This window comes from Cherax quadricarinatus, chromosome 8 (genome assembly GCF_038502225.1).
Source record: "Cherax quadricarinatus isolate ZL_2023a chromosome 8, ASM3850222v1, whole genome shotgun sequence".
NCBI lineage: Eukaryota > Metazoa > Arthropoda > Malacostraca > Decapoda > Parastacidae > Cherax > Cherax quadricarinatus.
Window position 1 is genome coordinate 31,387,948 of NC_091299.1, and position 26,492 is coordinate 31,414,439.

The following is a 26,492-nucleotide window of genomic DNA, read 5'->3' on the forward strand; positions in this document are numbered from 1 at the left end:
TTTTGTCCCCCTTCCCCTTATATAAAGGAGCTATACATGCTCTCTGCCAATCCCTAAGTACCTTCCCCTCTTTCATACATTTATTAGACAAAAATACCAACCACTCCAACACTAGATCCCCCACTGCTTTAACATTTCTGTCATGATCCCATCAGTTCCAGCTGCTTTATCCCCTTTCATTTTATGTAATGCCTCATGCACCTCCCCCACACTCACATCGTGCTCTTCTTCACTCCTAAAAGATGTTATACCTCCCTGGCCAGTGCATGAAATTACAGTCTCCCTTTTTTCATCGACATTTAAAAGTTCTTCAAAACATTCCCGCCATCTACCCAATACCTCCAGCTCCTCATCTACTAACTCCCCTACTCTGTTTTTAACTGACAAATCCATTCGTTCCCTAGGCTTTCTTAACTTGTTTATCTCACTCCAAAACTTTCTTATTTTCATCAAAATTTCCTGACCGTGCCTCTCCCACTCAATCATCTGCTCTCCTTTTGCACTCTCACCACTCTCTTCACCTTTCTTTTACTCTCCATATACTCTGCTCTTCTTATAACACTTCTACTTTGTAAAGACCTCTCATAAGTTACTCTTCCCTCCTGCACCCACCATCCTATAACCACAAACTTCTGCCCCACATTCTAATAATGCATTTTTAAAACTACTCCAACCCTCTTCAACCCCCCCCCCCCTTTCCCACTACTCATACTTACACTAGTCCACCTTTCTGCCAATAGCTGCTTATATCTCACCCTAACTTCCTCCTCCTTTAGTTTATACAGTTTCACCTCTCTCTTACTTGCTGTTGTCATTTTTCATTTTGTCCCGTCTACCTCTTACTCTAACTGTAGCTACAACTGAATGATCTGACATATCAGTTGCCCCCCTCTATAAATATGAACATTTGTCATGTGGGGGCCCTAGTAACAGATAATGGAGGTGAATTCTGTAATGAGATTCTTGAAAATTTGTGTACTTTGTACAAGGTCTCTAAATCGACCATTGTTCCTCACCATCCTGCCAGTAGTGGGTTAGCGGAATGAACTAAGAACATAAGAAAGAAGGAACACTGTAGCAGGTCTACTGACCCATGCGAAGCAGGTCCATGTCCCCCCCCCCTCCTGGATTAGCTCAATGACCTACCTAGTCAGGTCACTTCCACTTAAGGAAGGAGCATGGCATCAGACCTAGTAGCACAAGCTAGTCAGGTCCAACTCACACCCACCCACACCCACTCATGTATTTATCTAACCTATTTTTAAAATTACACAACATTTTAGCCTCTATAACTGTACTCAGGAGTTTGTTCCACTCATCCACAACTCTATTACCAAACCAGTGCTTTTCTATATCCTTCCTGAATCTGAACTTTTCCAACTTGAACCATTGCTGCAAGTCCTGTCTTGGCTGGAAATTTTCAGCACGCTATTTACATCCCCATTATTTATTCCCATTTTCCACTTATACATCTCGATCATATCGTCCCTAATTCTACGCCTTTCAAGAGCGTGCAGATTCAGGGCCCTCAGTATATCCTCATAGGGAAGATTTCTGACACATGGGATCAACTTTGTCATCCTCCTCTGTACGTTTTCAAGTGCATTTATATCCATTCTGTAATACTGTGACCAGAACTGTGCAGCATAATCTAAATGAGGCCTAACCAAGGATATGTAGAGTTGAAGAACAACCTGAGGACTTCTATTATTTATACTTCTTGATATGAAGCCAAGGATTCTGTTTGCTTTATTGCGAACACTAATGCACTTTTGTCTTGGTTTTAGAATACTGTTAAGCAGAACTCCTAAATCCTTTTTGCAATCAGTAGTATTAAGATCTACATTATTTAGTTTTTATGTGGCATGGTTATTTTCCTGTCCAACATTTAGAACTTTGCATTTGTCTATATTAAACTGCATCTGCCACTTCTCCGACCATTGCATCTGTGGCATGCAAAGAGTATGTAACCTTTATTCAGCGCATGTACACACCCTCATTGAAAGGCTATCTTCCCTGACCACCAAACCAGTACTAGGGTCGGATGATGGGGCCCGTATAGTTCATAATAGTGCATTATGAGGTCACCTAGGTATTACTAAAATATTATATAGAATCACAAAAGAATTCTATTGGCCAAAATTAAGGCAGGATGTGAAGAATCATATCCGATGTTGCCAAGATGTATATATATATATATATGCAATAAGATCACAGTAAACAGGTGATTTCAGAATATGCAAAACAACCACTCTGAAAGAATAGAGAAATTCCAGCGCTTTCGTGACTACTCACATTATCAAGGAACTATATGTGTTCCTTGATAATGTGAGTAGTCACGAAAGCGCTTGGAATTTCTCTATTCTTTCAGAGTGGTTGTTTTGTGTGTGTGTGTGTATATATATATATATATATATATATATATATATATATGTATATGTTCACTTAAGCAGCGCACCGAATATTTTGAAAAAAAAATTATAGAAAAAAAGAGCACATTTTTTTAAGTGTTTTATAATAATAAAAAAAATTAGGGTCAGTACTTACATAGATATGAGGCAGAGAAGTTGACACTGGATGCTCATGTGACGGCAACATGGAATCTTGCCGCCTGCAGAAGTGTTGCCGATACACCTTTCTATTTTTCATTTTATTTTATATAATTTTTACGTTCTGATAATTACAATTTATAGTAGCTCTTGTCATTCCATAACCAATCTTTGTTCTGACACTAATATTAGGTATTGAAATTGTACTCAAATTGTCACAAACACATTGACAGGTGGACATTTACACCTGCCTTGGTCATTTACTATTGTCTTGGAATATGTACAAAGTATTTATAGGTCCCAGCAATGTTTTGGATATGTGGAAGAAGAAGAAGAGGAGGGAGGAGGAGGGAAGAGGAGGAGGGAGGAGGAGGGAGGGGGAGGAGGAGGGAGAGGGAGGAGGGAGGAGGAGGGAGGAGGAGAGGAGGAGGAGAGGAGGGAGGAGGGAGGAGGAGGAGGGAGGAGAAGGAGGAGGAGGAGGGAGGGAGGAGGGAGGAGGAGGGAGGGGGGAGGAGGAGGGAGGGGGAGGAGGGGAGGGAGAGAGGAGGGGGGAGGAGGGGGGAGGGGGGAAGAGGGGGGAGGAGGGGGAGGAGGGGGAGGAGGGGGAGGAGGGGGGAGGAGGGGGGAGGAGGGGGGAGGAGGGGGAGGAGGGGGAGGAGGGGGGGGGAGGGGGAGGAGGGGGGAGGGAGGGAGGGAGGAGGGGGAGGAGGGGGGAGGAGGGAGGGGGGGAGGGAGGGAGGGAAGGAGGGAGAGAGGAGGGAGGAAGGAGGGAGGGGAAGGGAGGGAGGGAGGAGGGAGGGAGGAGGAAGGGAGGGAGGAGGGAGGGAGGGAGGGAAGGAGGGAGGGAAGGAGGGAGGGAAGGAGGGAGGGGGAGGGAGGGAGGAGGGAGGGAGGGAGGGAGGGAAGGAGGGAGGGAGGAAGGAGGGAGGGAGGGAAGGAGGGAGGGAGGGAAGGAGGGAGGGAGGAGGAAGGAGGGAGGGAAGGAGGGAGGGAGGGAAGGGAGGGAAGGAGGGAGGGAGGGAGGGAGGAGGAAGGGAGGGAAGGGAGGGAGGGAGGGAAGGAGGGAGGGAGGGAGGGAGGGAGAGGGAGGGAGAGAGGGAGGGAGTGAGGAGGGAGGGAGGGAGGGAGGGAGGGAGAGAGAGAGAGAGAGAGAGAGAGAGAGAGAGGGAGGGAGGGAGAGAGGGAGGGAGAGAGGGAGGAGGAGGAGGAGAATACTTAATAAATAGGTAATAATAATTTCCCTTGAAGCATGAAAAACAAAGTCCACCCCTGACAGTGACATGATAAGATGAGATAACATCTGATAAGAGCTGACGTTTGATGAGCATACACGAGGGTGGGGGAGGTTGCAGCTGATAAGAAAAGATTAGAGGTGACATTTGATGAGCATCGCCCTAGCTTTGTTTTCGCTGGTACACAAATATGTCTGTCTGTCTAGCTCCCTGTCTATCCATCTAGCTCTCTGTCTCAGAGAGAGCCACAAGACTGTGGTCATCACGTTTACTCACATCTTCAAGCAGAGTATAGCACTTTGTCTGGATTTTTGGGGTTATCCTAGGTAATTTATACTACGTATACGTGTACTTGTATTTATGTGTACCTGTGAGACAGAGAAAGACAGAGATCGACAGACCCTAAACTTGGGGTTAACATCACTTTCCTCTTAAAAGAGGAGTGTTAATATGACATTACATCAGTGAATCCTTAGTGTTTGCCGCACTGTTTGCTCTAGCTGGGGCTCAATTTAACTGGTGCTCCCACAAGGTACTAAGTGGTCCCAGATTTTTTTAATACTGCACACACGGAGTGTTAAGACCCATTCTATGCTGACCCGGCATCTCAGGCCAATCATGCCAAATTTGGAGGCAGGAAAATTAAAACGTATAGATACGTTTGGGGTACTACGTTTGGACCTTCAGGGGTTAAACCTGCACCTCTCCAGCCTATAGCTGCTGATGGAGAACCTTTTGCAGAATTAATTATAGATTGTGTAGGTCCACTACCCAAGTGCAAGTCTGGAAATCAGTACTTATTTACCATTATGGATAGAGTAACTACATACCCAGAAGCAATTCCCATGTGCAGTATTAATACTAAAGCCATTCTCAAGGCTTTAACCAGATTTATTTCTTGTTTTGGCATTCATAAAACTATTCAAAGTGATCAAGGTACTAACTTCACGGCCAAAGCATTTAGGGAAGCATTAACTAGGTTAGGGATAATCCATGACTTATCCACTGCCTATCATCCTCAGTCCCAAGGCGCCTTGGAAAGTTTCCATCAGACGTTAAAAACCATGATGAGAACTTTTTGTATGCATTTTCCTACAGACTGGGATGAATCACTACCTTTGTTGCTGTTTTCAATAAGGAAAACTGTGCAGGAGTCTACCGGGTATATTATTATTATTATTATCCATCAGGCTATTAAAGGACTTGAAGGCATGGCAGTTTATTTAGATGACATAGTGGTGGTGTCCGATACTTGGGATCAACACCTGTTTAGGCTTAGGGCTCACTTTGAGACCTCCCAGAGTTCCAATTAGACTATTAATTTATCTAAGTCTTCCTTTGGCCAGGCTACTGTTACTTTTCTGGGCCATGAAGTAAGTAGTGGCAAAGTTGCTCCTAAATTTGCTAAAGATCTTGCCATTAACCCTTTCAGGGTCCAGAGGCCAAATTTCAAAGAGTGCACCAGTGTCCAAAAATTTTCAAAAAATAATTTTGTTATTTTTTCTTATGAAATGGTAGAGAATCTTTTTCTGAAGGTAATAAAACAAAAAGTACGAAATTTGATGGAAAATTGACGAAATTATGCTCTCGTGAATTTTCGTGTGTCAGCGATTTTTTCGCATTGGCGATTTTGTGGACTTTGACTCCCATTTTAGGCCAATTACATTATCTCAGTTGACCAAATTCTTAGCTATTTCACTAGTAATACTTCTATTCTATTGATTGAGTACAAGAATTCGCCAAGTCAACTGTTTCAACTACAAAATAAAGTGATCGGAAATTGGTAATTTGGCCAATTTAATGCAAAGTTCAAAATACTCCGATTTCAAAATAGGGTCCAGAATAAACAATGCAGGCATTCCTGGCACTAAACTAACATTTCCTCTGTTCATTAGTTACGTTTTCAGGCTTTACTAATAAATTCCACTTTGCTTTTTTACTCGCATAATGAATTTTTATTCAAACCAAAAAATAGAAGATTTACCGTTATGCAATATTGTAATAATTGTATAAATAATATCACCACATTTGTGAATCTATATCAGACCCACCAGCAGGCGTGTATTAGACATGTGAGGTCATTTGTTTACTCTTGAACATCAGCAAAAATTTAACATTTCCTCTACTTTGAGCTCAGTTTCAAGCCATTTCCAGTATTAAAACCAATCAAAATCACTGTTTTAATAAAAAATTACGGTCTCAGTTTTTTCTATCATGCACTATGTGCTGCAGGATTTGTTTTATGTGGTGCACACATACTACATAGATGTATTATCTCATATCAAGGCCAAAATTTACTGCTCACAGCTTATCAGAGTGAGCTGAGCTCATGACGTAGATCTATGGTTTGGACCCTCAACATAAAGCCGTAGATCTACGGCACGGACCCTCAAGGGGTTAAAGATTACCCAATTCCCCATGATTGTTGTGTACTGCACCCATTCTTTTGTTTCCAGACTTCTCCAAACCTTTCTCATTACAGGTTGATGCTTGTGAGCCTGGGGTAGGGGTAGTACTGTTGCAAAACGGGGACGAGGGGTTGCAGCCTGTGGCCTTCTTCTCGGCAAAGTTCCAGCCGCACCAGAGGGCTTACTCTACCATTGAAAAAGAAGCCCTCGCGCTGATACTGGCTTTGGAGCACTTCGATGTTTACGTGGGCCAGACTTCACAGGTAGTCATTGTCTATAGTGACCACAGCCCTCTGGTATATCTCCAAGCCATGAAGAACCACAATACAAGGCTCATGAGATGGAGTCTATGGCTGCAGCCCTATTCTCTCAGAATAATGCACATTGCTGGCAAAGAAAATAAGTTGGCAGATGCTTTATCCAGAATTTAATATGTATTAGGTTAGGATGTGTTAGGGACCTGTGGTAACTGGTTTCTAGCTCTTTTTTTTCCCCCTTTATATATGTGATGAGGTTTTTTTTTTTAGTGAGAGGGTGCGGGCTACCATCCACCTGTACCTTGAACCTACGTTCTACGTCTTGTTCTAAGTTTAGAGCTTGGTTTTATGTTGCGAATAAAGCTGAGCTCTATCTAAGAGTTGGATGGTCGAGAGGAAAGGCGGTTCCATTATATGGTGCCATGGTGGCACAGTTACCAATGGGAGGTGGGAGCCTATTTCTGAGCCCTCTCGGGGCGGGGTTGTGGCATGCAAAGAGTACATAACCTTTATTCGGCGCATGTACACACCTTCATTGAAAGGCTATTTCCCCCAACCAGCGAACCAGTACTAGGGTCGGACGATGGGGCCCTGTCGTTCGATCAGTACTCAGGTTCAGCCAATGAGAAGATGGTTCTGGCAATCGCAGAGATGTTGTGGGCACCACCTGCCTGTCTGCCCTTGTCATTTCCATTCTAGAGCTGGTTTAAGCACGGTCTGCTCACTAGTGGCATCTGTTCTGCCTTGCTTACCATGGCAGGCACTAATACCTATTGTTATACATAGTGTACATACTTCTGTTCTTACTTGGTGAAAGGATATATTAAGTCAAAAGTTTTTCTGCTGTGTTTATTTTGCTCCCTTTACACCCAAGATAACAGGCCTTTGAATTCCTGGGTTATAACAGCATCAGTCTATTCAAATCATCCTGGAGTGCTCTAGTGTCCTCATTAGAATGAATTGGCAGGCCTATTTTGGTGTCATCAGCAAATTTGCTTGTGTCGCTATTTCTTCCCTCATCTATGTCGTTCATGTAAATTGTGAACAACAATGGGCCCAACACTGACCCCTGCGGAACACCGCTTGTGACGTGCCCCCATTCTGATTTCTCCCCATTTATGTAAACTCTCTTCTGCCTATTAGTCAGCCATGCTTCTACCCAGGAAAAAAATTTCTCCTATTCCATGTGCCTTAAGTTTCCTCAATAGCCTCTGATGTGGAACTCTATCGAAAGCCTTACTGAAGTCCATATACACAATATCATATTCAATACCATAATCTACCTCCTCAAACACCTTAGTGAAAAAGTTAGTAAATTCGTAAGACTGGAACGCCCCTTTGTAAAACTGTGTTGAGATTCATTAATTAATTTATGCGTATCAAGATGGCTGCGAATTGCTTCGGCAATTATTAATTCCAAAAATTTTCCCACTATGGAGGTAAGGCTTATTGGTCTATAGTTTGAAGCTAAGGACCTGTCACCTGTCTTGTAAATAGGTATTACATCTGCCATTTTAAGAAAGTACTTGATGTCTTGAGAGCCACTATCAATCCCAACAGTGAAACTTGGGATGAAGTTATACCTAATGTTCAGTGTGCAATAAATTCTGCTTACAATGCTTCTATAGGTGGCCCTCCACATTATGCATTGTATGGTGTAGATAAGCATTTGCCTTATCAGTTGTTATATTCTAACCCAAAACCAAACTACAACCCTGATGATTTCATAGCAACTCGTACCAGCTTAGCTCAAAGTGTTTTTAGAAGAATCCGTGAAACACTTCATAAATCAACAGTAAAATTTACAAGAGTCACTAATACTTGAGCAAAGCAGACTATAATTAAAGTAGGTTTGAGAGTTATGCTGACTAACTTTAACAAAACATCTGCAACACCTAAGCTCGATTAAAAGTGTGTTGGTCCTTATCAAGTATGTAAAGTAAAAGGACACAAGTACAACTAATGTGACATTTTATTGTGGCAATGTTTCGCTCTCCAGGAGCTTTGTCAAACCATTTTGTATATATGTTGGTAATTCTACCAACATATATGTTGGTAATTCTACCAACATATATACAACCTTATTGAGTAGGTGAACATATCAATGGCAATAAGTATAAGGTTAGAGAAATTAGTACCGGTCAGTATAAAGAATCGCATTTAGATCATATGAAGTTAGTATGCGATGATGATGATGTTCCTACCCAGACTAATGTGACAGACTCTGACAATCCTCCTGACTCTATACCCTCTACCACTAATACTAAGTCAGATGATCAACTTGAATGTCATTATGCCCTACGTACACAACAAGTATTGAGAAATCCTCAAGTATCACTGCTGCCACCAATTTGTCGTGTGGGGTTCGAATGCTGGAACTGGGTAAAATCACACACTTTGGACGACTGTTAACTTATAATTATGAGTACTAAAGAAGGAATGCCAAGCCTGACCCGTCGTCTCTGATACCCTGCTCTGAACTGCTATATCGTGCCCAGAGGGCAACGGCACTCAAACATCATGCTATGGTATGCAGAATGACTCGGTAACGGTCAGCAATGAGATGGTGAATCAGTAACGGTTGGTATGAGTCACATACTACTGACACTGGTAATTGATACCAATACTACTTACAAATTAATTGTATTTACATTAATTCTTATAGGAAATATTATTTTGGTTTTCAGCCATTTCGGATTTAGCCCGACCTGGAACAGATTACAGCCGATAACCAAGGGTCCACTGAACTATAATGTGTATTGTAACCTCTAGTGCTACAGGTTACAATATGCATATGTCTTCTGTATCAGTGGATCAATTCCACTACTTTAGAAAACAACCGGACAATCATGAAATATTAATTTCATAATTTGGGAGTTATGGACAATCTGCATTATCATGCACCCCCCTCTTAATTATGTATTAATGAGAGGTTTTGGAAATAAATGGTATAAAATACTGACACAATGGAAATATAAACACATAAGCAGTACAATGTGATCCTTTACTGACAATGTTTTGCCCACACAGTGGGCTTAATCAAGTCACAAACAGATCTACCTGGGTGGAAGGTATGTGAGTATTTATAGGATGAAGTCAGGTTGAGAATGCTAGGTCAAGTGGAGAATGCTGCATGTGACAATCTACTGAGTAGGGTCATAGAGTCTAATACCTTGGGTAGCTTTGAAGAGAGATTGGATAAGTACATGTATATGAGTAGACCTTCTGCAGTGTTCCTCCATTCTTATGTCATATGGAATAGCGATGAAGAAGTTTCTTGGCAAGGGGTTCAGCTATGTTATAGAAGCCGTTGTTCTAGTTGAAGTTGTTGGATATACAGTGGAACCCTGAGTTTCATAAAGCTCCCAACTTGAACAATTATGTAAGTGTATTATTGAAAGTGCTTTTGTAAGTGTATTTTTGGGGGTCTGAAATGGACTAATCTAATTTACATTATTCCTTATGGGAACAAATTCGTTCAGTAATGACACTCGAACAACCTTCTGGAACGAATTATGGCCGAAACTTGGGGTACCACTGTACAGATAAGTGATGATTCCAGGATTCTTCGGTATTGAGTGTTGTCTTCCCTGGCGATAAGTCTTGCATTTCTGTAGCTGATTAAATGGTTGTGTGAATTTCGGTGTTGAACACAGGCATTCCTCGAATCGTCAGATCTGCCTGCGTATTGGTGTTCTGAAATACACGTTTGGAGGTCTCTGGATGTTTTGCCCACATATAATTTGCTGCAGTCATTACAAGGGATTATGTATACCCCTGCTGAGGATTGAAGCTTGTCCTGTCTATTACTGGTAATGTCCTTGATGGTGGTGGATGTGGAGGTAGATACTTGGAATGAGGTATTGGAAAAGAAGAAGTTGACAACACTCTTCCTTTCCTTGATGTTCTCTGCAAAACTGACCATTAACTTCGTTTTAAAGTCTATCGATAACCTACCAACCAACACGATCTTCTTCACTACTACTCTCACCACGACACCAAAACTAAACGTGGTATAATTATATGCTTTTTCCTGAGTGCACTCAGAATCTGCAGCAATAAATTCCTTGAGGAAGAATGCTCTTTAATTGAACAAGTATTTTCCAAACTTCACTATCCTCATCACTTCATTAGAGACTGCAGATGGCGGGCATTAAACATCTTAAACACACCCAGAAAAGACACTGCCAAGACACTGCTTGGCAATAGGAAACCGTTGGTTTGGTAACAGAGCTGTGGATGAGTGGAACAAACTCCCGAGTACCGTCACAGATGCTAAGACGTTGTGTAATTTTAAAAATAGGTTGGATAAATACATGAGAGGGTGTGGGTGGGTGAGAGTTGGACCTGACCAGCTTCTCCTACTAGGTCAGATGCAGTGCTCCTCCCTTAAGTGATGTGTCTGACCTCACTAGGTCAAGGCATTGGCTTAAGCTGGTGGGAGAACTGGACCTGCCTCGCATAGACCAGTAGGCCTGTTGCAGTGTTCCTTCTTTCTTATGTTCTTAATGGAGTTGCTGGGCAACTCCATTGCTAAGCATGTTTCCAACATCTTTTCCAATACCTCATTCCAAGTATCTACCTCCACATCCACCACCATCAAGGACATTACCAGTAATAGACAGGACAAGCTTCAATCCTCTGCAGGGGTATATTTAATCCCTTGTAATGACTGCAGCAAATTATACATGGGCAAAACATCCAGAGACCTCCAAACAAGTATTTCAGAACACCAGTATGCAAGCAGATCTGATGATTCAAGGAATGCCTGTGTTCAACACCGAAATTCACACAACCATTTAATCAACTACAGAAACGCAAGACTTATTGCCAGAGAAGACAACACTCAATACCAAAGAATCCTGGAATCTTTACTTATCTGTATATCCAAAAACTTCAACCAGAACAACGGCTTTTATAACACAGATGAACCCCTTGCCAAGAAACCTCTTCATCACTATCCCACATAACATAAGAATGGAGGAACACTGCAGGAAGTCTACTCATATACTTATCTAATCTCTCTTCAAAGCTACCCAAGGTATTAGACTCTCTGACCCTACTCAGTAGATTGTCACATACAGCATTCTCCACCTGACCCAGCATTCTCAACCTGACTTCATCCTGTAAATACTCACATACCTTCCACCCAGATAGATCTGTTTGTGGCTTGGTAAAGCCCACTGTGTGGGCAAAACATTGTCAATAAAGGATCACATTGTACCGCTTATGTGTTTATATTTCCAAAGAGAAGTTTTACTGTACTGATTTTCTTTTCTTACTTAATCACCTGTCTTCCATAAAAGTAAAAGGTGACCCAAGCAAGGAAACTTCACCTTAATATATCCAACAGTGGTTGGTATTTTTGTTTAATAAATGTATGAAAGAGGGGAAGGTACCTAGGGATTGGCAGAAAGCATGTATAGTCCCTTTATATAAAGGGAAGGGGGACAAAAGAGACTGTAAAAAAAAAGAGGAATTAGTTTACTGAGCATACCAGGAAAAGTGTATGGTAGGGTTATTATTGAAAGAATTAGAGGTAAGACAGAATGTAGGATTGCGGATGAGCAAGGAGGTTTCAGAGTGGGTAGGGGATGTGTAGATCAGGTGTTTACATTGAAGCATATATGTGAACAATATCTAGATAAAGGTAGGGAAGCTTTTATTGCATTTATGGATTTAGAAAAGGCATATAATAGAGTGGATAGGGGAGCAATGTGGCAGATGTTGCAAGTATATGGACTAGGTGGTAAGTTACTAAATGCTGTAAAGAGTTTTTATGAGGATAGTGAGGCTCAGGTTAGGGTGTGTAGAAGAGAGGGAGACTACTTCCCAGTAAAAGTAGGTCTTAGACAGGGATGTGTAATGTCACCATGGTTGTTTAATATATTTAAAGATGGGGTTGTAAAAGAAGTAAATGCTAGGGTGTTCGGGAGAGGGGTGGGATTAAATTATGGGGAATTAAATACAAAATGGGAAGTGACACAGTTACTTTTTGCTGATGATACTGTGCTTATGGGAGATTCTAAAGAAAAATTGCAAAGGTTAGTGGACGAATTTGGGAATGTGTGTAAAGGTAGAAAGTTGAAAGTGAACATAGAAAAGAGTAAGGTGATGAGAGTATCAAATGATTTAGATACAGAAAAATTGGATATCAAATTGGGGAGGAGTAGTATGGAAGAAGTGAATGTTTTCAGATATCTGGGAGTTGACGTGTCAGCAGATGGATTTACGAAGGATGAGGTTAATCAAAGAATTGATGAAGGAAAAAAGGTGAGTGGTGCATTGAGGTATATGTGGAGGCAAAAAATGTCATCTATGGAGGCAAAGAAGGGAATGTATGAAAGTATAGTAGTACCAACACTCTGATATGGGTGTGGAGCTTGGGTTGTAAATGCCACAGTGAGGAGGCGGTTGGAGGCAGTGGAGATGTCCTGTCTAAGGGCAACGTGTGGTGTAAATATTATGCAGAAAATTCGGAGTGTGGAAATTAGGAGAAGGTGTGGAGTTAATAAAAGTATTAGTCAGAGGGCTGAAGAGGGGTTGTTGAGGTGGTTTGGTCATTTAGAGAATGGATCAAAGTATAATGACATGGAGAGCGTATAAATCTGTAGGGGAAGGAAGGCGGGGTAGGGGCCGTCCTCGAAAAGATTGGAGGGAGGGGTAAAGGTGGTGTTGTGGGCGAGGGGTTTGGACTTCCAGCAAGCGTGCGCGAGCGTGTTAGATAGGATGAATGGAGACAAATGGTATTTGGGACCTGACGATCTGTTGGAGTGTGAGCAGGGTAATATTTAGTGAAGGGATTCAGGGGAAACCGGTTATTTTATATAACCAGACTTGTGTCCTGGAAATGGGAAGTACAATGCCTGCATTCTAAAGGAGGGGTTTGGGATATTGGCAGTTTGGAGAGATATAATGTGTATTTTTATATGTATATACTTCTGAACTGTTGTATTTTGGGCACCTCTGCAAAAATAGTGATTGTGTGTGAGTGAGGTGAAGGTGTTGAATGATGATAAAAGTATTTTCTTTTTGGGGATTTTCTTTCTCTTTGGGTCAGCCTGCCTCGGTGGGAGATGGCTGACTTGTTTAAAAAAAAAAAAAAAAAAAAAAAAAAAAAAACTGTATATACTTTTTTTTTTACATTGTAAAACATTTATAACTGATCTAAGACTGTGCAATGAAGACCTTCAAACATTTGCCATCACAACAAAAATCTAAATTAACAACTATAACTAACATTAGTCAGTGGAGGAGGCGGCTGTGTCTGAGGTGGTGGCGCTGACATGTCAGGTCTTGGTGGTCGAAAAACAAGTGGTCGAGGCCCCCGAGGACCACTGCCAGGCCTGGGTCCCATTAGCCCAGGAGCAGGATTAGGTCTTGGTCCCCTTGGCCGTTGCATGCCATGGCCTTTACGATGGCTGTGTTCCATGATGATGTGCATTATACGGCCAACTGCCACTGTTAACCAAAATATAAATGTAATATTCAAGGAAATCGAAATTATCTTAAGTTTCTCTGCTTTTATTATAATGCTTCAAAACAGAAATCCCAAGAATGATTTTATTTCAGAGAACAGCTTCAAGCATTGTCTTTGTGATGCAAACTGTTTTAAGATACTATCACAAATTCTTTATCAGAATAATTCATTTAAATACAATAATGGAGACAGTAATCACATAATGCCACAGAAATTTTGAGTACTGCAAAGCCTGTGCAACAGGAAATACCCAAAGTTTAATTGTTAGTCATATTAAAGGCATAACCACCATCAACCAAATGTAGAGAATGACATAAATAGATAAACCCTCAATTTAGCCCTTTCAGGGTTGTTGCCATACTGGTACAACTTGCACGCCAGGGTTGGTGCCATATTAGTACGCATAAATTCTAGCGCCTTCAAATTTAGCGAGAGAAAGCTGATAGGCCTACATATGAAAGAATGGGTCTATGTGGTCAGTGTGCACAGTATAAAAAAAATCCTGCAGCACACAATGCAAAATGAGAAAAAAAAAAAAAAACTCCAATCGTGTTTTGCTTTAAAACAGGAACTTTGCAGTGTATTTTCGTTTGCTATTTATGGTTGTATTCTAGTTTTCCTGGTCTCATTTTATAGAATGGAAGACATATTACAGAAACTGAGATGATTTTGATTGGTTTCACAATGAAAAGTACCTTGAAATTGAGCTCAAATTAGCAAAAATGTTTGATTTTTGCCAAAGTTCAAAAGTAAACAAATCATGCCAAGCGTCCAATACACGTCAACTGGTGAGTCTAATATTCTCTCAAGTGCGCTGATATTATTTATACCATTTCTACACTAAAACAGTAGTCTGCATAACAGTATGTCTTCTATTTTTTTTGCGAGAATAAAAATTCAAAGTGGAAAGAAAAAGAAATGTAAGAGAGGCCTGGGGACCTGACTAACGAACAGAGAAAATGTCATTTTAGTGCCCGGAATGTCTGACCTGTTTATTCTGGACCCTATTTGAAAATTGGCATCTTTTGAAATTTGTGTGAAAGTGGCAAAATTGCTAAATTCTGACCACTGTATTAGATAGTTGAAATCGGTAAATGGGTGGTTTCTTGTACTCATTCGATAGAAAAAAATGGAGTTCTAGTGGAATAGTTATAATTTTTGTCACCTGGTACATTGGAATTGGCCGAGAGTAGGACTCAAAGTGGGTGAAATCGCCGATGCATAAACATCGTCGAGACTGCTAACTTCGCAAGAGCATAATTCTGTAAGTTTTCCATCAAATTTCATACTTTTGGTGTCGTTATGATCAGGAAAAGATTCTCTATCATTTCATAAGACAAAATAATTTTTTATTTTCAAAAAATTTCCGACCCTGAGAACAAGTTTAGGAGAGGGCCTGCCAACCCTGAAAGGGTTAACAGAATAGCAAAAAAGAGTGGATGGCCAGTAAATGTGGTTGCTGTGGTTAAAGATGAAATTGTTTTGTCATGATCATTACAATTACGGACAATTCTGCAATCAACAAACTTTAGTCCAACCTAGCAGATTTTGTCCTGCACTTCTAAAGGGTTTACTTCAAAGGGTTTATCCAAACTATTAGTACAAAATGTGTTGTATATCTCATCTATTGAATGAGAATAAAATAAGCATGTGGCAATATGTAACAAGTGTGTTTCCAGCACATGCATTTGAGCATTTGTTAAAATTTCCTTTTTAACCCTTTCAGGGTCGACAGGCCCTCTCAGAGACTTGTTCACAGGGTCGGCCAAATTTCAAAAAAAAAAAAAAAAAAAAAAAATTCTTATGAAAAGATAGAGAATCTTTTCCCAATCATAATGACACCAAAAGTATGAAATATGATGGAAAAATTACGGAATTATGCTCTTGCAAAATCAGCGGTCTTTACGATGTTTACGCATCGGCGATTTTGCCCACTTTGAGCCCTATTTTCAGTCAATTCCAGTGTACTTATCGACAAAAATCATAACTATTTCGCTAGCACTCCATTTTTTTCTATTGAATGAGTACAAGAAACCATCCATTTACCGATTTCAACTATCCAATACAGTGGTCAGAATTTAGCAATTTTGCCAATTTCACACATATTTCAAAAGATGCCAATTTCCGAATAGGGTCCAGAATAAACAAGAAAGACATTCCTGGCACTAAAATAATATTTCCTCTGTTCATTAGTCACGTCCCCAGACCCCTCTTACATTCTTTTGCTTTCCACTTTGAATTTTTATTCTCACAAAAAATAGAAGATTTACTGTTATGCAGACTACTGCATTGGTGTAGAAATGGTATAAATATTATCAGCGCACTTGTGAAAGAATATTAGACTCACCAGCTGACGTGTACTGGATGCATAGCAGGTTTGTTTACTTTTGAACTTTGGTAAAAATTGAACATTTCTGCTACTTTGAGCGCAATTTCAAGGTAGTTTTCTTTGTAAAATCAGTCAAAATCATCTCAATTTCTGTAATATGTCCTCCATTCTATAAAATGAGACCAGGAAAACTTAAATACAACAATAAATACCATACCAAAATACAGTGCAAAGTTGCTGTTTTAATCCAAAAACACTTTTTTCTCATTACGCACTGAGTGCTGCAGGATTTTTTTTTATACAATGCACACTGACCACATAGATCCATTCTTTCATATGTAGGCCTACCAGCTTTCTCTCACTAGATTTGAGGGCGCTGGAATTTAAGCGTACTAGTACGTCAAAAACCCTGGTGTGTAAGCTGTACTAGTACGGCCGAAACCCTGAAAGGGTTAATATAAGACTACATACTGCACATATTTTTCAAAATAAATATTTAATGATCATTATATTAAAAAAGAGCCAATTAATTTTTTAATGAATACAGTGAAAATTTATGCAAAACTAATTTTAGCTTTAATTTTAGAAATGTTTATGGTAATGCATCAGTTACTTCTACCAAAGAAGGGTAAAAAAAAAAAAAAAACAGTTGTTTTAGCTCTCTTTCCTGAGAAAGTCACCAGGATCAATACTGACCCAGAAAACTGCCACAAGCACACTTCCTTTCTAAGGTGTAGACAATGTACTTCTTGTATTCCAAAATTCAAGTACAAATACAGAGAAACTACTGAGTAAAATCCAGCATCAGCGGAGTAAAAAGCTCAGTTTCCCAAGGCACTGTCCTGGTACCTCTGCTGTTCCTCATCCTCATAGCAGACATAGATACAAATACCCATCACAGTTTTGTATCATCATTTGCAGATGACACTAAAATAAACAAGAAATTGACTTTGGTAGAAGACACTGAAAAACTAAAGGAAGATATAAGCAGCGTTTTCCAGTGGGAAGTGGAAAACAGCACGATATTCAGTGGTGAGAAGTTCCAAATGCTTAGGTATGGAAAGAATGAAGAACTTAAAAGGAACATTGTATACAAAACTCTAAGAGAATCACCATATAGAACAAAAGGAACATGTAAAAGACTAGGGAGTAACTATGTCCGCTGACCTTTCTTTCAAAGAAAACAATAAGACAAAGATCATGACAGCCAGAAGGATGATGGGGTGGGTAATGAGAACTTTCAAAACGAGGGAAATAGTGCCAATGGTGACACTTTTCAAATCGCTAGTGCTCCCTCATTTGGAATATTGTTCGGTGTTGATGGCCCCTTTCAGGGCTGGAGAAATATCAGAGCTGGAACAAATACAGTAGAGCCAGTAAAGCACTTTAATTACTGGGAATGCCTTAATATTAAATACATATGTACTTGCCAGAATGGAGGAGAGATACATGATAATATATACCTAGAAAGTACTTGAGAGCCTGGTCCCAAATCTGCACACTGCCATAACAACATACTGGAGTGAGATATATAAAAGGAAGTGCAAAATAAACCCAATGAAGAGCAGGAGTGCGGCAGGCACAATAAGGGAAAATAGTATCAACATTCGTGGCCTCAGAATTATTCAACATCTTACTAGAAGGCATCAGAAACAATGCAGGAACAAGTGTAGAAGTCTTCAAGAGGAAACTGGACAACTATCTTCACCAGGTGCTAGATCAACCAGGCTGTTATAGATATGTAGGCAGCAGGCCTCCAGCAGCAACAGCTTGTAATAATGTTGGCAGAATTACCGACAATATGTAAAGTAAAAGGACACAAGTGCAACTAATGTGACATTTTATTGTGGCAACGTGCAATACTAGTGAGGTACCATTTCGATGTTCACTAGTGGTGGTAGTAGTAGTAGTAGTGACAATATGGTAGAGCAATTAATTCGTACTCATGTACGAATTAATTGCTCTACCATATTAATTTGTACTAATGTACAAATTAATTGCTCTACTATATTGTCACTACTACTACTACTACCACTAGTGAACATCGAAATGGTACCTCACTAGTATTGCACCTCACTCTGAGCCTTTATATACCCTCTTTGTCCATATACTGCTTGTATCGGCTTGACAAAGCTCCTGGAGAGCGAAACGTTGCCACAATAAAATGTCACATTAGTTGCACTTGTGTCCTTTTACTTTACAGCAACAGCTTGGTTGACCAGGCTAGCACCAGATGAGCCTGACCCATGGCCAGGAGTAGAAAGACTCTCAAAACTCATCAAAGGTATATGTCAATAACTCAAAAAAAATTAAAAGATCCTTGAGAAAGACTCAATGCTACAGCCATTTGAGTCATTGCCCTTCATTAAGAATAATATGGCCAGTACAACACACAATTAACCTACAATCTGGAGAAGAAACTTGAGATATTTCATTCAGTTCTGGACATTATCAAGTCACAAAAATCTAAAATTTCCTCTCTAAATTGTGGATTAGTTCTGAAAGATCCTACATTCTTTACTGCAACACACAGACATGGAACACGTACATTTAAGTGGTTGCCCAAAAATTTAAGAATAAAAAAAAAACAGTAAAAAAAAAATGCCAACTCTGAAAGTTCTCACTCTATCAGAAGGGAAAAAGAGTTACATAATGGCTAGTATACCTTTTACATCCTGTTGGTTAACAGCCTGGATGTGTAGATACAATGGACGGTCACCAGGACTTTTACTGGGGTTCTTGAGCTCTTCCTGATTCATGTACCGTCCTCGTGTAGACACAGCTGCCCCAGACATCTGCATAGTATTACAAGATAATATACTCTCAAATATTTTACTGCATTCATCTTCAGATAGAAAAAATGCAGTGTATATTTATGATCAATAATGCAGCTGAATTCTCACTTCTTCCCTGTCTCACTGATGAAAGGAAAATTAATATAGATACAACTTTCTTAGATCATCAACACACGTCAGCCAAGCTTTTAACCTCAGAATGCACACATTAGACTTAATAAGCAGCTGCCAGACAGTTCCATTATTCCATAACATCATGCATTACTCAGATTATTTTTTATATGCAAAATTAACTCTCAATGCTTAGCATCTATGCTTTGGCTATTATATTTATATCAGACAGCACCTGAGGACAGAGAACCAATCAGGTGATTCAAGGGGAGGATAAGTTCAATTCCTTGGATCAAGAACCTCTTCCAGCACCGAGAAACCTCCCATTTTTTCAATAAGTCACAATTTGGGTTACACATCACACAAGCTCTTATCTTCTCACTTTCTTGAATTGACTGAATTGTAGATTCCCTCACCCAAAAAGTCTTGGCTGCATCAACCACAAGTGTATCACCTTTAAGCACATCCATTACTGTTATTTTCTTCACAAGAGGTTACTTCTTGGCACCTTCACCTACACTAGGTTTGCATTCTGATGACATGATTAATATCCAGATACAAAACAGGGCAATAAAATGATAAAAAAAATATTTCTAACAAGAGAGAGTAACTGTATGGCACATGTTCATGAGGCAACTGGTAGGGGCATGGGTGGTAGGCAATGGAGGTGGGTGTAAAGAAAGTTAGGTTTACCATGAAACAAAAGAAGACCAAGGTGACTGGGAGGGAAACCAGTTCACCTGTGCCATCACAGTGGCTGGCCATTTTGGAGCACAAGATGGAAGCAGGCAGAGCTGCCACAAAAGGTGTTGAACCTTCACAGCAAAAGGTGGTAATGGATACTTTAAAAAAAAAAAAAAATCACAAACGGGTGGAAACGAAGTGTGAAAAGTGGTGGTATACCATATCCTCTTTTCATTCTTTGTGCTAAAAATATTCTGTAAAACATTTTTGTTTTCTAAATATTAGTGATGGTAATTCCCTGGTTTAGAAAAGAGACTATAATGATATGTGTATTACTTTTACATATTTAGAAATTCCGTGGGGAAGCAGAAAAGAATTCTTCCTCCGTATGCCATGTGTGTCGTAAGAGGTGACTAAAATGCCAGGAGCAAGGGGCTAGTAAGCCCTTCTCCTATATACATTACCAAATTTAAAAAGGAAAAACTTTCAGTGGCCTAAAAAGAAAAACTTTCGTTTTTCTTTTTAGGTCACCCTGCTTCGGTGGGATACAGCTGGTTCGTTGAAAAAAAAAATAGAAATTATTAAAAGGTTAAAAAACCCATTAGTCATTACAAAGCATCATTTGCTCTAAAATTAATATTTATGACACTGAAAGGATAAAATAAAAACTCTAAGAGTATAAACATATTTATTATATTTCAATGAACCCATGAACTCAACATTTACAAAATAGTGAATAGTTAGGTGAAAACTTGTACATCATATAATAAGCAGCTTTCTATATAAAGCTCAAAATAAAGATCTAACATACCTTGCTAATTTCCTCTTGAGTAGATGACCGTGTGAGGAAGTTCCTGGCACTCATGGGAGCTTCATTAATGATCACTTCTTCAATGAAGAGGTCATTTGATTTGTTGTTCTTTGTCCGGCTCTTGTGAAGCTCAGAGAGCTTTAACTGACCGGAGGCAACCAACATGGCATTCACCTATAGAACATGATTGCAACGAGTGTGAATAGCTTGTACTGTTGACAAATATTTCGTAATATAAAAGTGTCGTATTCTTATCTGACATGCTGTCATTTGCCATCTCTCTTAAGAAACAAAAAAGCTGATGATGTACATGGATGAATACACTCTTAAAACATTAAATAGGCCCTTCACTGTTCACCCTCACAGTAATCATCATATGTTTTTTCAGTCCCTTATTTATAGATCTTGTACGAGTGAGGAAGAGCCAGTTGTGAGTGTGGGGGAAGTTCATGGGGCACTGGGTAGAATGAAAGGTGGTAAGGAAGCTGGGATTGATGGGATAAAGATAGAAATGTTAAAAGCAGGTAGGGATATAGTTCTGGAGTGGTTGCTGCTTTTGACAATAACAATGTTTATTTCCTTGTAAAGCTTACAATGTGTTGTTTACAGCTTATAAGTATTACTTACAAAGAAGGCCACTAACATGCCTAGGCATTTCGGGCAGACTAATGCTAATTCTTACTCTATATTGGTATGGGTTATGGAGCAGTACATTTGAACATACATTATTAGATACATACATAATTAGATTTATAATAGTAAGGTAGTATAAACATATAACAATATTACAAATGGTAAATTTATTAAGTGTATGGAAGAGGGTAAGGTACCTAGGGATTGGCAGAAAGCATGTACAGTTCCATTGTAGAAAGGCAAAGGGGACAAGAGTACAAAAATTATAGGGGAATAAGTCTGTTGAGTATACCTAGTAAAGTGTATGGCAGAGTTATTACTGAAAGAATTAAGAGTAAAATGGAGAGTAGGATAGCAGATGAACAAGGAGGCTTTAGGAAAGGTAGGGGTTGTGTAGACCAAGTGTTTACAGTGAAACATACAGGTGAACAGTATTTAGATAAGGGTAAAGAGGTTTTTGTGGCATTTATAGATTTGGAAAAGGTGTATGACAGGGTGGATAGAGGGGCAATGTGGCAGATGTTGCAAATATATGGAATAGGAGGTAGGTTACTGAAAGCAGTGAGGTTTTTATAAGGATAGTGAGGCTCAGATTAGAGTATGTAGTAGAGAGGGAGATTATTTCCCAGTAAAATTAGGTTTCAGACAAGGATGTGTGAAGTCACCATGGTTGTTCAATATATTTATAGATGGGGATGTAAGAGAAGTGAATGCTTGGGTGTTGGCAAGAGGTGTGGGGCTAAACGATAAGGAATCAAACACAAAGTGGGAGTTATCAGTTGCTCTTTGCTGATGACACTGTGCTTTTGGGAGATTCTGAAGAGAAGTTGCAGAGGCTGATAGATGAATTTGGTAGGGGATGTAAAAGAAGAAAATTAAAAGTGAATATAGGAAAGAGTAAGGTGATGAGGATAACAAAATAAATAGGTGACTAAAGATTGGATATCAGATTGGAGGGAGAGAGTATGGAGGAGGTGAATGTATTCAGATATTTAGGAGTGGGCATGTCAACAAATGGGTCTATCAAGGATGAGGTGAATCACAGAACTGATGAGGGAAAAAAGGTGAGTGGTGCACTTAGGAGTCAGTGGAGATAAAGAACTTTGTCCATGGAAGCAAAGAGGGGAATGTATGAGAGTATAGTTATACTAACGCTCTTATATGGGTGTGAAGCATGGGTGGTGAATGTTGCAACAAGAAGGCTGGAGGCAGTAGAGATGTCATGTCTGAGGGCAGTGTGTGGTATGAAGATAATGAAGAGACTTCATAGTTTGGAAATTTGGAGGTGTGGGATTACCAAAACTATTATCGAAAGGGCTGAGGAGGGGTTGTTGAGGTGGTTCAAACATGTAGAGATGTTAGAACAAAATAGAATGACCTTGAGTGTGTATAAATCTGTAGTGGAGGGAAGGTGGGGTAGAGGTCAGCCTAGGAAAGGTTGGAGGGAGGGGGTAAAGAAGGTTTTGTGTGCAAGGGTCTTGGACTTCCAGCATGTGTGAGCATGTTTGATAGGAGTGAATGGAGACAAATGATTTTTATGACGATGTGCCATTGGAGTGTGAGCAAGGTAACATTTATGAAGGGATTCAAGGAAACCAGCGGGCTGGACCTAGTCCTGGAGATGGGAAGTACAGTGTCTGCACTCTGAAGGAGGGGTGTTAATGTTGCAGTTTTATAACTGTAGTGTAAGTGTGCCTCTTGCAAGACAGTGAAGGAGTGAATGATGATGAAAGTTTTTCTTTTTCAGGCCACCCTGCCTTATTGGGAGATGGCCGACATGTTAAAAAAAAAAAATTATGGATTAAGAATTTGGTTAGCAAGGTATTGTACATAAGTCAGTTTTTATAAGATATGGAAGATTCCCCTCACAGCCATATATTATTTTGCAGAATGTAGTACCTTAAAAATGCAAACAAAATGAAAAGAAAGACTTAGAATAACAGCTTAATTTTATATAGAGTACAATCAAATGCATTTTAACTGCCTTTATTATAACCAAAAACTTGTGGCATTTTTAACCATTTCCCTCAAAATTTTTGCAAATCTGGATGTAATTTGATAACTGCAAGATGGCTGAAGGCCATCAGCCTTCAGCCATCTGTCTTAGGCAGTCAGATCACCTTACCATGCAAAGCTGGTCACTAGTTTAGTAGGGTGGACATCAGGATGTACGCCTCAATATTGCTTATGCAGTGATGACCATTAAACTACAACATACTGTACTTGTAACATACCTATGACTGCTTTTGGAACTTTTACTCTAGTAGCCTGGTTTGTGCCCAGACTTCCCAAGTGACTGCCTTATAAGCCTGGCTATTACTAATATACCTGCAACTTGCAGACCTATATAGCCACTGCAGCCCAGCTGATGTGGCACCTCCTGAAGAAACCTGTCTAGTTTTCACTTGAAAATATCTGCAGCTATGCCAGCCATACTTGTATCTGATAGTACAGTATCATGTTGAAGAGTCATGAACCTCTGACACTGACACAGTGCTCTCTTATTGTGCTTATGGTACTCCTATGTTTTATTGGACTAGTTCTGCATTTCTTACCATATCTCTTGCTATGATGCATTGTTGTGCTAATATGCAGAATGGGTGCCTAGCCTTTGAGTATTTCCAATTATAAATTATGCTCTCATTCTCTCTCTCTCTCATTCTCTCTCTCTCTCTCTCTCTCTCTCTCTCTCTTTCTCTCTCTCATTCTCTCTCTCTCTCATTCTCTCTCTCTCTCTCTTTCTCTCTCTCTCTCTCATTCTCTCTCTCTCTCTCTCTCTCTCCTTTTTATTAGAGGGTACTGCACATTCCAAGTAATTTGAGGTGGCCACCATGCTTCTGCTGTTGAAACTGACTCCAGCATGTGGCTTAACATTTACCAATTATCACTGAAAACTACTGGAGTCTTCAATGATAGCATTTAATACAAGTAACATAAATGATACTTCAGCATACATCAACAAATGGTTTAGTCAGTACTCAAGCAAATTTATCTATGTTAGAAATATTTTGGTCTCCTCGTATGATTATTTTTTCCCTTGACTTAACTTCTGCTTTCTAATTTTCCAAGGTGAAGAGGTGAGTGTATGTCGAGGAGTGCAAGTGTGATGTCCCTGTTGGGAGCAAGTTTTAGAAGATTGTGTATGACATGGAAGTGTGTGAGAGCTAAAGGAGAATGAGAGTTGGTGAGGGACCAAAGAGGTAAGGGAGTGGGAGTGTGGGACTGAGTTGCAAAGAGACAAAATGAGTTGTAGGGATGTGGTAGAGAGTTGTAGGGATGTGGTAGTGAGTTGTAGGACTGTGGTAGTGAGCTGTAGTGGGGATGTAGAGAGAGATGTAGGTGTGTGGAAGTAGAAAGTAAAAAATGTAGTCAGTTAAGTTCAATCACATCTGAAACAGCTTGGCGAGTAGCAGGAGCTGGAGCCTAGATGAGTACCAGGCCCTGGAGCTAGTAGCTCCAGCTGAGTAGCAAACCCAGAAACTAAAGCTCAATTCTCTCAAATTCACTTAGGTACTGTACATCAATACTAGGTGATATCATTCAAATATAGCTGGTTAAGCAGCAGCCCCAAAAGTTGAAGCTCAAACCTTCCCTCAAGGTCAAAGTTAGTAGCAGATCCAGAAATTGCAACTCAAAAAACTACCTTAAGTGGAATGCCCAAAAGTTGGTGGTGAATTCCCTTTGTAGGTAGGTTAGTACTAAAACAGGTCCAGAGGCTGGAACTCAACCCCCTCAAACAACTAATGCAGGTACTGTAGTCAACAGGAAATATTTTTTAAAAATATGTTGAAGACTTCATGTCACAGGATCAAAGGCAGTCTCAAAAACCCTAGTACTTACAATATGGTGAAAAAGATAAACAAAAATAGAAGAGGAAATGCAAGCAAATATGTTAAAAAGACATTGTTCTATACAGCAGACAATCTATAAACCTGTGTATGTACGTTTATTGGTATCTCTCACACAACTATAGAGCAAAACTCTTCTCTTGCCAAAGTCCCAGTCAACCAGGTTTAAGGAGGGTGGGTGGGGAAGGGGGGGAACCTTAACCCTTTCAGGGTTTCGGCCGTACTAGTACGGCTTACACACCAGGGTTTTTGACATACTAGTACGCCTAAATTCTAGCGCCCTCAAATCTAGTGAGAGAAAGCTGGTAGGCCTACATATGAAAGAATGGGCCTATGTGGTCAGTGTGCGCAGTATAAAAAAAATCCTGCAGCACAAAGTGGTAATGAGAAAAAAAAAAACTTTGACCGTGTTTTTGGATTAAAACAGCGACTTTGCACTGTATTTTCATATAGTATTTATTGTTGTATTCAAGTTTTCCTGGTCTTATTTTATAGAATGGAAGACATATTACAGAAATTGAGATGATTTTGACTGGTTTTACAATGAAAAGTACCTTGAAATTGAGCTCAAAGTAGCAGAAATGTTCGATTTTTACCAAAGTTCAAAAGTAAACAAATCATGCTAAGCGTCCAATACACGTCAACTGGCGAGTCTAATATTCTTTCACAAGTGCACCAATATTATTTATACCATTTCTACACTAATGCAGTAGTCTGCATAACAGTAAATCTTCTATTTTTTGTGAGAATAAAAATTCAAAGTGGAAAGTAAAATAATGTAAGAGGGGCGTGGGGACATGACTAATGAACAGAGGAAATGTTATTTTAGTGCCAGGAATGTCTTTCTTGTTTTTTCTGGACCCTATTTGGAAATTGGCATCTTTTGAAATTTGTGTGAAATTGGCAAAATTGCTAAATTCTGACCACTGTGTTGGATAGTTGAAATCGGTAAATGGGTGGTTTCTTGTACTCATTCGATAGAAAAAATAGAGTTCTAGCAAAATAGTTATGATTTTTGTCGACTAGTACACTGGAATTGGCTAAAAATAGGGCTCAAAGTGGGCAAAATCGCCAATGTGTAAACATCGTCGAGACCACTAACTTCGTGAGAGCATAATTCCATAAGTTTTCCATCAAATTTCGTACTTTTAGTGTCATTATGATCGGGAAATGATTCTCTATCTTTTCATGAGAATTCTTTTTTTTTTAAATTTGGGCAACCCTGAGAACAAGTCTGGGAGAGGGCCTGGGGACCCTGAAAGGGTTAACATATTAAAAAGGATGTACTGAACTAAACATATCAATATGGTAATTAAGATCATATGCTGTAGCCACTCGAGAAAAATCTACTGCCT

General features: G+C 39.8%; 1 protein-coding gene across 7 annotated transcripts in view; it reads right to left on the bottom strand.

Annotated features, from left to right (window-relative positions):
• The window catches only part of LOC128685489 (uncharacterized), a 254,154-nt gene that overhangs the window by 206,424 nt on the left and 21,238 nt on the right, over positions 1-26,492 (bottom strand). For all 7 annotated transcript variants that reach the window (XM_053772051.2, XM_053772052.2, XM_053772049.2 and 4 more), the window contains 3 exons: positions 20,657-20,830; positions 18,921-19,050; positions 13,687-13,907 (listed from right to left, as the gene is read on the bottom strand). In XM_053772051.2, coding sequence (XP_053628026.2) covers positions 13,687-13,907; positions 18,921-19,050; positions 20,657-20,821 — 516 coding nt within the window. In that variant the 5' untranslated portion in view covers positions 20,822-20,830. The remainder of the gene's footprint in view (positions 1-13,686; positions 13,908-18,920; positions 19,051-20,656; positions 20,831-26,492) is intronic.